Source organism: Myotis lucifugus, unplaced genomic scaffold (assembly GCF_000147115.1).
Source record: "Myotis lucifugus unplaced genomic scaffold, Myoluc2.0 scaffold_4, whole genome shotgun sequence".
Classification (NCBI taxonomy): Eukaryota; Metazoa; Chordata; class Mammalia; order Chiroptera; family Vespertilionidae; genus Myotis; species Myotis lucifugus.
This window is the reverse complement of record NW_005871052.1, coordinates 1,497,282-1,509,525: the sequence shown is the minus strand read 5'-3', so window position 1 is coordinate 1,509,525 and position 12,244 is coordinate 1,497,282. Positions and strand designations below refer to the sequence as shown.

At 33.8% G+C, this 12,244-nt stretch overlaps 2 protein-coding genes across 6 annotated transcripts in view; one reads left to right on the top strand and one right to left on the bottom strand.

Moving 5' to 3' along the window:
• Positions 1-3,606, top strand: part of ZNF711 (zinc finger protein 711) — a 39,885-nt gene extending 36,279 nt beyond the window's left edge. For all 4 annotated transcript variants that reach the window (XM_014465002.2, XM_014464992.2, XM_014464999.2 and 1 more), the window contains 2 exons: positions 292-435; positions 929-3,606. In XM_014465002.2, the coding sequence (XP_014320488.1) occupies positions 292-435; positions 929-2,106 (1,322 nt within the window). In that variant the 3' untranslated portion in view covers positions 2,107-3,606. The remainder of the gene's footprint in view (positions 1-291; positions 436-928) is intronic.
• Positions 3,607-7,722: 4,116 nt separating this feature from the next.
• Positions 7,723-12,244, bottom strand: part of POF1B (POF1B, actin binding protein) — a 69,637-nt gene continuing 65,115 nt past the window's right edge. For both annotated transcript variants that reach the window (XM_014465028.2, XM_014465033.2), the window contains one exon: positions 7,723-9,618. In XM_014465028.2, coding sequence (XP_014320514.1) covers positions 9,613-9,618 — 6 coding nt within the window. In that variant the 3' untranslated portion in view covers positions 7,723-9,612. The remainder of the gene's footprint in view (positions 9,619-12,244) is intronic.

Here is a 12,244-nt window from a genome sequence, read left to right as displayed (position 1 = left end):
ATAACAACTTTTTATATTACGTTCACCTTGTCAGTTTATTCCTTTAGGATGAATAAATTGGGATATTTTAAAATTAATATCATGTAATATCTTATTTAAAGTGTTTGCACATGTGTGTGTATATAAGAGTGTAATAGAGGATAACATAGGTATACTTTGTGGAATGTAATACCACAATGTTAGATTCAGTACCATAAGGGCAACCTGCTGCCATGTCATCTCTAGTAATTCATCTAACAAAATCCAAAAATGTATAACTATATGTAGTTTAATTGTGTATCAATTTTTCAGGAAATACTTTGGACTCAACATTAGAAAACAGAAGTAGTACAGCAGCACAGTACCTTCAAATTTGTGATAGCATTAATACAAATAAAGTACTTAAACAAAAAGCCAAGAAGAGGAGAAGAGGAGAAATGAGGCAGTGGCAAACAGGTAAAATACTAATACTTTGCTTTATTGATATTATAATAATTTGAAAAGTGGAGTTATTTTTTTGTAACTGAAGAAAATATCAGTTGTTTATAGTATAGCTCTACTCCCACATACCTGTTTATGTTTGATCTAAATAGTTGTGTTTCTTTAAATGTGTTTGACTCATACTTAATAAAACTATACTTGTTTGCTCTTTACCCAAATGGTGTTTTAAAAGGGAATTGTCAGGTTGGTTTAACAATAAAGGGTACCTGTTTCTAGTTTACAAAGTGCATGTGATATAGTATTTTGGCAGATGAATAATATATAGTAGAGTGCTGCTCATTAATTTGTGTGAGCTATTTTATCATAAATTGCTTTTAATGTGCATTTTACCTTAGAAAATTTTATTCTACTAGTATAGTTCTCACAGTGTGAATATTGGCACTTTTGTTGTAAAATCTTTTAAACAGTCTGGCTAAATGTCACAACTTCCCTATTTTTTTTAATCTAGCTGTTATAATAGGCCCTGATGGACAACCCTTGACAGTATATCCTTGCCATATTTGCACAAAAAAGTTTAAATCAAGGGGATTCTTGAAAAGCCACATGAAGAATCATCCTGATCATTTGATGAGAAAAAAATATCAGTGTACAGATTGTGACTTTACAACTAACAAGAAAGTGAGTTTCCATAACCACTTAGAAAGCCATAAGCTTATAAACAAAGTTGACAAAACCCATGAGTTTACAGAATATACACGAAGATACAGAGAGGCTAGTCCACTGAGTTCAAATAAACTTATACTAAGAGATAAGGAGCCGAAGATGCACAAGTGCAAATACTGTGACTATGAAACTGCAGAACAAGGACTATTAAACAGACATTTACTGGCTGTTCACAGCAAGAATTTTCCACATGTTTGTGTTGAGTGTGGGAAGGGCTTTCGACATCCTTCTGAACTCAAAAAACACATGAGAACCCATACTGGTGAGAAGCCATATCAGTGTCAGTATTGTGTTTTCAGGTGTGCAGATCAATCAAATCTGAAAACTCACATTAAGTCTAAGCATGGTAATAATTTGCCATATAAATGTGAGCATTGTCCCCAAGCATTTGGTGAGGAAAGGGAGCTTCAACGCCATCTGGATTTATTTCAAGGACATAAGACACACCAGTGTCCTCATTGTGACCATAAGAGCACCAACTCAAGTGATCTAAAGCGGCACATCATATCTGTCCACACTAAGGATTTTCCTCACAAATGTGAGGTTTGTGATAAAGGTTTCCATCGTCCTTCTGAGCTCAAAAAGCATAGTGATATCCATAAGGGTAGGAAGATTCATCAGTGTAGGCACTGTGACTTTAAAACATCAGATCCATTTATTCTTAGTGGTCATATCCTTTCAGTTCATACTAAGGATCAGTCATTGAAGTGTAAAAGGTGCAAGAGAGGGTTCAGACAACAAAATGAGCTGAAAAAGCATATGAAGACCCACACTGGAAGGAAGATTTACCAATGTGAGTATTGTGAGTACAGTACAACAGATGCATCTGGCTTTAAACGACATGTGATATCAATACATACAAAAGACTATCCACACAGGTGTGAATTCTGCAAAAAGGGATTCCGAAGACCATCAGAAAAAAATCAGCATATTATGAGGCACCACAAGGAGGCTCTTATGTAATAAGACCAATATAAAGAAAGAAACTCTGGAAAATATGACATGCTATATGGCAGTAAAATTTCATAAACCTTTTCATCTGGTTACAAAGTTGATATTAAATCATAACTTTACATTCTTTGTATTAAAAATATTTGAATTGACAGGGTATCTCATAGCCCTTTGAAAATTACTTAAAGAATTTAAGAAGCACTATAGAATGGTTGTAGAAAAACCTATTAAGTGTCAATTTAATAGGATTATATGCATAAACTACAGAAGGGAAGAGCAAAGACAATGACTTTATTTGGCTGATCATACTAGAGACATGATTCTGAAAAAAATCTTACATAATTTAGGAGTTTAGCAGTGCTTTGCTATGACAAGCCTCACTTTTATGCAATTTTAGAAATGGGGTGGGAAATAAAATGCAGTCATCAATCAGGCATTTTGTCATTGAGCCTTTTATATGGTACCTGGAAATTGAATTCCAGAAATCTAAAAGTTTATGTATTCATTAAAATAACTTTCACTGAAAAACAGGTTAGATTAATTCAATACTATTAAAAAGAATTTCAGAGCTGCTAAAATTTTATCACAGGACAGGATGTTTAAAATAAAGCATTCTGTGCTAAAATCTAAGGATTAAAGTTCCCTTTTTTATGCTGTTTGAGTTGATTATTGTTCAGTATGGCATATATGACAAGCGTATATTTGAGTCAAATATGGCTTTCTAAAACGAATGCAACCAGTAGTGTTGCAATCAAAGTTAGCACTATATTTCTTAATGATCTAAAGATTAAATTGAGAGAACTCAGTTTTCTTAAATATTATAATGTTTAGGTTTTTTTAGGACAATTAGCAAGTATGATGGTTCTAGCCTTACTTGCTCTAATGTTTAAAGGTGCAATTTTATGCCATTCTTGAAAATTTTGATTTTTAAAATCTATATATATACCATATAATTAACATGCATTTTCAATACGAGGCAGTGTTTATGCAGTATTTAAGAAAACACTGTGCTGCCAATAGAATTCAGAAGTGGATATTCAGTTTACAGTGTATAAATTTAAAATATGCATCCCTTTAACAACGCTTTGTGTTAGCATGCTGGAAATCAAAATGGCGCTTAATATAAAAAGCTGGTTTAGGGAAATTTAATGAAATCCTGTTCATAAATGTATTGCATATGATGTGTACTTTAAGTTTTAGTTGCTTCATGTTTACACTCAGCTGTTCAACATTATTAAAATGTAATTTACTTCATACTATATTGTGGCTTTGTATTTCAACTAATGTTCACCTTTCTGTTTTTTTGCACCAGATAAGAATCAGTTTCTTGAGAATAAATTTTTTATCTTTCTTAACTTCAGAATATTAAATTTGGAAAATCTAAAATTGTGTGTTATGTGACTGTAAATGCTGTACACGCTGTAAAATAAGATTGTCTCTGTTACGTGGGATTATTTCTAAATGTTACTCATTGAAATGAGCATACAATAAAAAGCATTTATTGCACTTCAAGGTTGTACAAATTTATTTAAAGTTTTGCTGTAAGGTTCATTATTAAGAGACTTTTCACTTAAAGTTGCTCTTAGGCAATTTGGTCTGCAGATTAACATGTAGAATTTTGTGCATTAGCAACAGTACAAGTTAAGAATTTAAAAAATTGTAATGATTATGACCTGATTATTCCTCAAAAATATAAATTTTTGCTAAAACCATGACAGAATGCTATAAAAGTGTCCATCTTAAGACTTGATATTTAATATTATAGAGAAAACTAAATATTTTTAACCTGCTTAAGTAACACAATCTTGAGAAATGAATCTAAAATTATGTTTCTAATAGAGCAAAATACATTTTAAAGGAAAACTATTAAGTACTTGGGAAAGACTTCTGCAAATGAGCATAAAAATAATCTATATTCAAACTAGTTATCATTCAGTAGAATTAATGTACCTAAAGAGCACTGTTGCTTAAGATTGTCAGTTTGGTTTAATTGTCTTTTAATGATCACTAACAAAAAAGAATATGTTAGTCATTACATGTTAGACCAGTGCTTTTTTAAGCTTTAATATCTATATAGTTTATCTAGAGATCTTATTAAAATACATATTCTGATTCAGTAGGTGTGGGATGGGGCCTTCAATTCTGCATTTCTAGTAAGCTCCATAAGAGTAATAAGGTGTTAAGATAAAAGTCCCCAGGGTGATTCTGGTACACTTTGGCAACTTTGTTTAAACAGATAGCGATGGACATGGCATTTGAGCTGAGACATGAGTGAAAAGAAGAGCCAGGTCATATGAATATCCTGTGGAATAGCATTCAAGGCAGAGAAATGTACAAATGCAAATAACCAGAGATGGACCAGCTTTGGCTGGATCATGGTAAGGGGGACTGATGAGAGATGAAACCTGTGAGAATTTGAAATGGGAAGCCATTGGAGGGTTTTAAGGAAGGGAATATGTAACATGATTTACATTTTGAAGATCACTGTGCAGGTTGTGTAAGGAATATATTGTAGAGGAGCCGAAGGAAGTAGAGATCCATATAGAGATTTTCCAATTCGTGGTTACAGTGGAGCTGGAGAAAAATAGATGGATTTTCTTTCTTTCACTTATAAATTGGGTCTAGAAAACCTCACTTTAAGATGGAACAAATAAAAATTTAGCTTATATTACAAACAAAATTGTCTTAAAAATACAAATGTTACTGGCACAGGCCTGTCTTATGACAAAACAGATTTCACCCTAACAATGCAGATCAAAGTACCATCATAAGAAAGAGAAATATCTTGGTAATTATTTTAAAAGCATTTTCCCAGAACAGTTCAGGACCATTTTGTGGAAATGGATTTTTCTGATTTTCACTTCTCAATGGCCTCTACCATGATAGAGAAGAAAAGATTGCTACTGTCAATTGCTATTGTCGCTCAGGTACAGCTCTTAAATTCAACTCATGCTTATATAGGACAACCACCAGTTTGAAGCTTGAACTGCCCTTAAAAATATATATGATAGAGCCCAGCTGGGATGGCTGTCAGTTGGGCGTCATCCTGTGCACCAAAAGGTTGCTAGTTTGATGGTTCGATTCCTGGCCAAGGCACATACCTCGTTTCAGGTTCTATCCTCGGTTCTCTCTCACTCCCTTCTTTTCCCTAAGCATGTCCTTGGGTGAGGATTGAAAAAAAAATGTAGTGGGTGAGGATTGAGAAAAAATATATAGTATGAAAGATACATATTATATTTATCAGAAAATTTTCAACCATATATAAAAATAGAAGAGCCCTAACCAGTTTGGCTCAGTGGATAGAGCGTTGGCCTGCGGACTCAAGGGTCCCAGGTTCAATTCCGGTAAAGGGCATGTACCTTGGTTGTGGGCACATACCCAGTAGGGGGTGTGCAGGAGGCAGCTGATCGATGTTTCTCTCTCATTGATGTTTCTAACTCTCTATCCCTCTCCCTTCCTCTCTGTAAAAAATCAATAAAATATATTTTAAAAAAATAAAAATAGAAGAATATAATGAACCCCTACAGTATGTAGCCACCACCCAGCTTCAGTCATCATTTTGTGGCCAACTTTGTTTTGTTTATATTCTTCCTCACTCCTCTCTGTACCCTCCTACCTGATTTATTATGAAGCCCCCTAATCTCACTGGTTTAATTTGAAGTAAATCCCAGACATTTTTTGAAAGAATATATAGCAAAATTCTTAATCTTAAGTATGCCTACTTACAGAAAAAATGACTCATCTCACATAAAGTCAGAGGAACAAAATAATCCTCTTGTTCAGATATTTTGTTCAGACATCTTGTTCAGATATGTTGGTGAGAATAAAAAAAAATGCTGGCCTAATTCTATCCAATAAGATTTTTTGGCTCTTAATAGGGATTCTTTTGGAGAATATGCAGAACTAAATCAGTGCTGTAGAATATCATTGGATTAGAGAATGTTTCTAACTTTGTTCGGCTCCATTCTGTTCTTCAAAATATAATTAGCTTGTAAATTTGATACTGGTTTAAGAAGGTCTCTTAGAACCTTGGATCCTAGATAAGAACTGGCTAGTGTTATTGGCAGTTTAGAGGCTCTGGAAAAGAAATTGTGACACTTGTAGGGTCAAGACTGTTGCACTAGATAATCCCAAATGAAAAATATTTCACCTGCTTTGTTCCAGTTGTGTAGCCTTTCTCTTTGAACATTACCCAAATAACTATTTCAAAGAGAGCTCTGCTTCATTTTAAATTTTGGACCAATTGGCAATATTTACACTATCCCATTTTGCCCATATGTAAGTCCCAATCACCACCTATCTGATCCCAAAACCCTGTCATCCTAGGTCCCAATAACAACTACTCATAACATGGCTGGCTCATCAGACTCCTTTAGAGAACTACCTCATAAAGCCTATATATTTTCCTATTTTAAGAAATTGGTCTGACATCATATCTTGGTACAAACAGGGGTGGGCAAACTTTTTGACTCGAGGGCCACAATGGGTTCTTAAACTGGACCGGAGGGCCGGAACAAAAGCATGGATGGAGTGTTTGTGTGAACTAATATAAATTCAAAGTAAACATCATTACATAAAAGGGTACGGTCTTTTTTTTTTTTTTTAGTTTTATTCATTTCAAACGGGCCGGATCCGGCCCGTGGGCCATAGTTTGCCCACGGCTGAGCTAGGAGCATCCAACACTGATTGTGTTAGCAAACCAGATATTGAATCACAGCATTATATTGCAAAAGCTATTCCTTAACATAGAGGATCTCTGGAACATAAAATTTAGTAACAAAAAATTATTTTAATGTAATTGGTTGGGAAACCAAACCAAAGACCCTGGACTTAACATCTCATCCACAAGAGACCAATCAAAGAAGGTTACCAAAACTGCCTGGCTATCATATAATTATTTCATTTAGCAATTCTAGTGTTCCTTTGTAGACTCAAAAGATGAATGTCTTATTTTGACACTAAATATTAACGATTTTATTAAAACATGGAATTATTTATTATATTATTTAATTTAAAACTTATATTTACTATTTTATCCAAGTATCAGCATGAAACACTTTATATTTTTTATGAAACAAAGTACTATAAAAATCCAATAAATTTAGTAATGGTGTGTGGTGGTGGAAAGATAACCTTGTAGAGAAGTTTTCTTACTTTCAAAAGAATTATGTCTACACATCTTTGTAGATTACAATAATGAGAAAGAAGTGAGAATGGCTTTTTGTTTAGGTAATCCAAATTGGGGGGTAAGATGAAAATTTTTAAACTTCATTTTGATCCTTTTGTACTGTTTGTGTTAAGAAAATGTATTACAGTTAAAATACTATTACAGGGGTGGGAAGAATGCTTTATGGAATCATATTTGCAATAAGTGAGTTATGGAAATTAGAAGACTAGGTTTGTAAGACTAGGCTTTTAAATCAGAAACCTGCAATAACCAGAGGTCCAACTATGTTGAATTGTTGTCACTAATAGTTCACATCAGGCCTTTTTGTTTTTTTTTTTTCAGTTAGAGGGGTACTTTTAGTTCTAACATTCACATGATAGCAACTTCCTGACAAAAATGTATAGCTAAGCTAAAAACCTATCCTGCTTGTTTCTTATAAGGACTTCCACGAAGAACATACAGATACTTCACATATTTTATTTAGACACTTAAATAACTTGTCTTGCATTTCTTGCAGTCTCCATTTTATTTGACATCTAAAGTGGAACATACTCGAATAGAAATTAGATAATAGGCATTTCTCACCTGACAACATTTTTTTTGTTGTTGCAATTTTCAGAGAGAAGCTGTGCGAAACTTGTGAGGGAAAAGAAATCACTACTATTTTTATTGATCTTAATCAGAAATTGGAAAAGAAATACATACATTTAAATTTATTAAGTGCAATAAGTACCTTGTCATGACAACTCCATTCAATCACTATGCTTAGATCAAGTAAGCCAATGACATGCTGACAGTTCTAATAGTCAAAAAGTTATGGTGGTAGTTTTCTATTAGGCTACTAAAAACCACCATTTATATCATATGTAATGGCTAGAAAATATGGCATAATTTTCTTACAGGTACATATATGAGTAGTTAGCAGAAGGGAAACTGCCCTGTTATTCCCACACCAAGGGAAAAAATGTAAGGACTATATAGCTCATGAAAAATATTAACACTTTCTATCACAAAATATTGATAAAATTGGAATTGTATCAATCCATATTATAGAGCTTGACCTTTTAGTCAAAGTATTAAGATAACAAAATAAGGCTTTAGCTTTGTATCAAAACCTATTTGAAAGTTATGAGTATTAAAAGCATTTTTCTTATTATGGTTTGATTTAGTGTAGTGCCTCATCTGTCCCTATCTTAACATAGTATAATGAATAATTATTAAAGTATACTTATAAAGCATGACAGGTTCTATACAGATATTTGCAGAGGTATTTCAGTGCAAAACCTTATTTAAATGTAACCCATATATATTTGTTGCCTTAATCTATATTTTGTCAAATGCAAACATTTTAATTTTTGCTAATTCTTAACTTTAAGCAGAGGGCTTGAAATTAAGAAATTTCATTCCTATCTACTAATATACTTAGAAAATACTTTCGTTCACTTTGTAAGGTCATTAGAACCTAATTAAACAACTTCTAAGTTCAGTAAATACTCTACTATAAAAGCTCTTTCTCCCAAGTTAGATGCAGATATCAATAATTTGTTGTTTCTTTTTTACTTCTTAAGCCTTTATGCAATATTTCAATGTCACATTATATATTCTACTATAAAAATGTCTACTTTCTTTCTACCCACTACTACAATATATTGTTATATGTTTTCAAGGAAGTGGGTGAGCTCATTTGGGGGATGATATGCTTTGAAAGAACAGATTTGCCAAGCCATTGATATGTACTTAGAACCATAATATTACAATGTACAAATTAGTGGATTTATTTATTTAAAAAATATCCCACTTCCCTACTTAATGAAGCTAACCATCACCCTTGGTTTAGTTATGTCTCTAAGAGGTATAAATAGCATGTAATGAAGCATCTCTTTTAGTCATAGGTTCAATGTGAGAAAAACAAATATATACTGTATAGACCATGCACTAAACTTTAAAAAAAATCCAATAGTTTTTTTGCCCATTTTTTGGTAATAAACAGTATCAATCCTTGTAGCTGAATTGCATATCTAATATCAGAAGATCTTCTAATGGAATAACTTGTAAAATCTCTGCCCCAACAAATTAATTCAGTATCTAGGAAGCATTCTATTGAAAAGTAGTGAATTATGTCCTATAGTGACTGCTATGGAAGTTTAAATAAGTGATATATTGCTATATTAATACAAGAATGTAGATTCGGGCCTCATAAATGGTTGGAGAAACTCATCTTCAGGACTAATTCATTCCATTTGATTCACTGGGTAGTGCCATGGTTCAAAATTTTGATTGGCCTTTTGTTATGGAAACGTTAAAGTACTGATGCAGACCCCCAGAAAACTTCTTCGGAATTTGAGAGTCATTCATGGCTAGAAAGGAAAAAAAAAGTTAGTTTACAACTGGCTGATAATTGATTTTAGACATTGTCATGGTATGAACACAGTTTTGAGAAGTGATTTAAATTGATAGATATAAAACCAAATGAAATGCAGTATGATTTTGTGGTGCTCTTTTATATGTATACTAGAGGCCCGGTGCACAAAATTTATATGGGGGGAGGGGTCCCTCAGCCTGGCCTGGACCCTCTCCAATCCGGGACCCCTTGGGGTATGTCCAACGGCCAGTTTAGACCCGATCCCTCAGTTGGACATCCCTCTCGCAATCCGGGACCGCTGGCTCCTAATTGCTCACCTGTCGGCCTGCCTGATTGCCCCTAACCACTCTGCCTGCCTGCCTTATTGCCCCCAACTGCTCTCCCCTGCCGGCCTGATCACCCCTAACTGCCGCTGCCTTGGCCCCCGCCACTGTGGTTTTGTCTGGAAGGACAACAGGAAGATGTCCGGTCGACCCGGTCTAATTAGCATATTACCCTTTCATTAGTATAGATTTAATGATACAGTGGTTTGTCTAACTTTAGTCTAGGTATATATTTCAAATTATTTTAAGCATTAGGGAGGGAGGATTCAGTAGAGTTCTTCCTATTTAACCTCTATATTTAGAGGTTAAATATATCCAAATGTCTCTAACTTAATAAATATAGATTTTGAACTAACTCTCAGTATCTACTCCTTTAAGATATCAGGTTTGGTATTTATTGCTACACATTTTTAATGGGGACAGTAGTAATGAATACTATTTGACAGATCTTCACATTGATGTAACCCCTGGGGCACATATAGTTAGTAGCAGCAATTGCTTTTCAGTCTTAAATTTCAACATCAAATAATCTCTCAGTGACAAATTTTAAATCCTATACTGACTTTCTCTTGCTGCTCATGTGGTTCTTGGACTATCAGGTACCCTTTATTAGTTAACAAGTAGTAATTAGTAACTCTAAACTAATTAATAACCTAAGAAACACCTATGTCAAAGCTCAAATTATTTTATTTTGGGGTTACTAAATTTTGATTGCTTTTATAGATGATAGACAACCACTTATACAAGATTAATGGCTTAATTGTAGTTAGAAAAGGGCTTCAAAGCTAAACAATTTTGAAATTATTTTTAAATTAAATAGTTGAGTTTGTTCAACCAAAAGGTAAATTTTAAAAGGAGTTCTTTAGTAGATGCTTAATTTTATTAACTCTACACCTGCAGTTATTTATTAACTATACAAATATAGTATTTTATTAACTATAAATCTGTGATTTTAAATTTTCTTCAAAAGGTTCTGCAATTGATTGACATTTATATATTTATCTATTGTATTTTGTGGCATATTTAAGCATTTTAAGTCTTTTATTGAAGTATCATAAACATGTAGAAAAAAGTGCACAGATAAGTGTACAACTAAATGAATTTTCCCAAACTGAGCACATGCAGCCATCACACAGATCAAAAAACATCATGCTATTAATACCCTAGTAATCTTCCTTGTGCTCACTTCCAATAAGTACCCATCCTCAAGCATAACCACTGCCTGAGTTTAATAACCATAGGTTAGTGTTATCTGCTTTTAGTACCTAAGCAATTTTTAACAAAGCAAAGGCTGTCATTTTCACAGTGTTAAAGTCAGATACTGTATTGTTTCCAAGCTAGGAATCTCAGCTTTTTTCTGTTCATTGCATTTGAGGAATATCATACATTCCCATTACTATCAATGGATTATTGTTATAACCACTTGGCAGTACTATAGGAGTATGTAATTAGAGAGAAAAAGAACCTCAAGGTCATTCTGTTGTGTTAGTAGGGTGTTTCAAACTCAGCACTATTAACACTTTGGGCTAGATAATTCTTGGTGGTGGAGGACTTTCCTGTACATTGTAGCATCCCTGGTCTTTACCCACCAGATACCAATAGTACTCAATCCCCAGTTGTGAAAGCAAAAAATGTCTCCAGCCCTGGCCAGTGTTGCTAAGTGGTTAGAATGTTGGTCCATGTACTAAAGCGTTCGATTCCCGGTCAAGAGCATGTACCTGGGTTACGGGTTTGCTCCTGCCCCTGGTCTGGGCTCTCACACACCTCTCTCTCTCTCTCTCTCTCTCTCCCCATTTAAAAATTATTTAAAATTTTTATTCTCTCTCTCCCTTCTTCCCTCCCTCCCTCCCTTCCACTCTCTCTGAAAAGCAATGGAAAAAATATCCTCTAATGAGGATTAACAACAATAACAAAAATGTCTCCAAACAGTGCTAAATGTCCCCTAAAGGGAAAAATTGCTGCTGGTAGAGAACCACTATGCTAGAAAAAATATATCCTTTGTTTGATGTTCATTACTTTAAAGGTTAATAGGTTAATAAGTAGAAAAGTTTTAAGAGAGTAGCTTTCAGTCGTGCGGAAAAAGAGGGTTTTAGTAATTGTCCCCCTTACCAATGTATTGGACTACTGTATATAGAGTCTAAGGTCTGTATCATCTTGTCATCCTGGAGAATGTTGTAGAAGGTAGATATTAGAATACATGACATTTAAAGTACTCTTCATCAATTTAACTATAACTATGGGATTTAAAGGTAGATAATCTTATAATCTAGTTAGAAAGACAGGCATACCTTTTCTCTT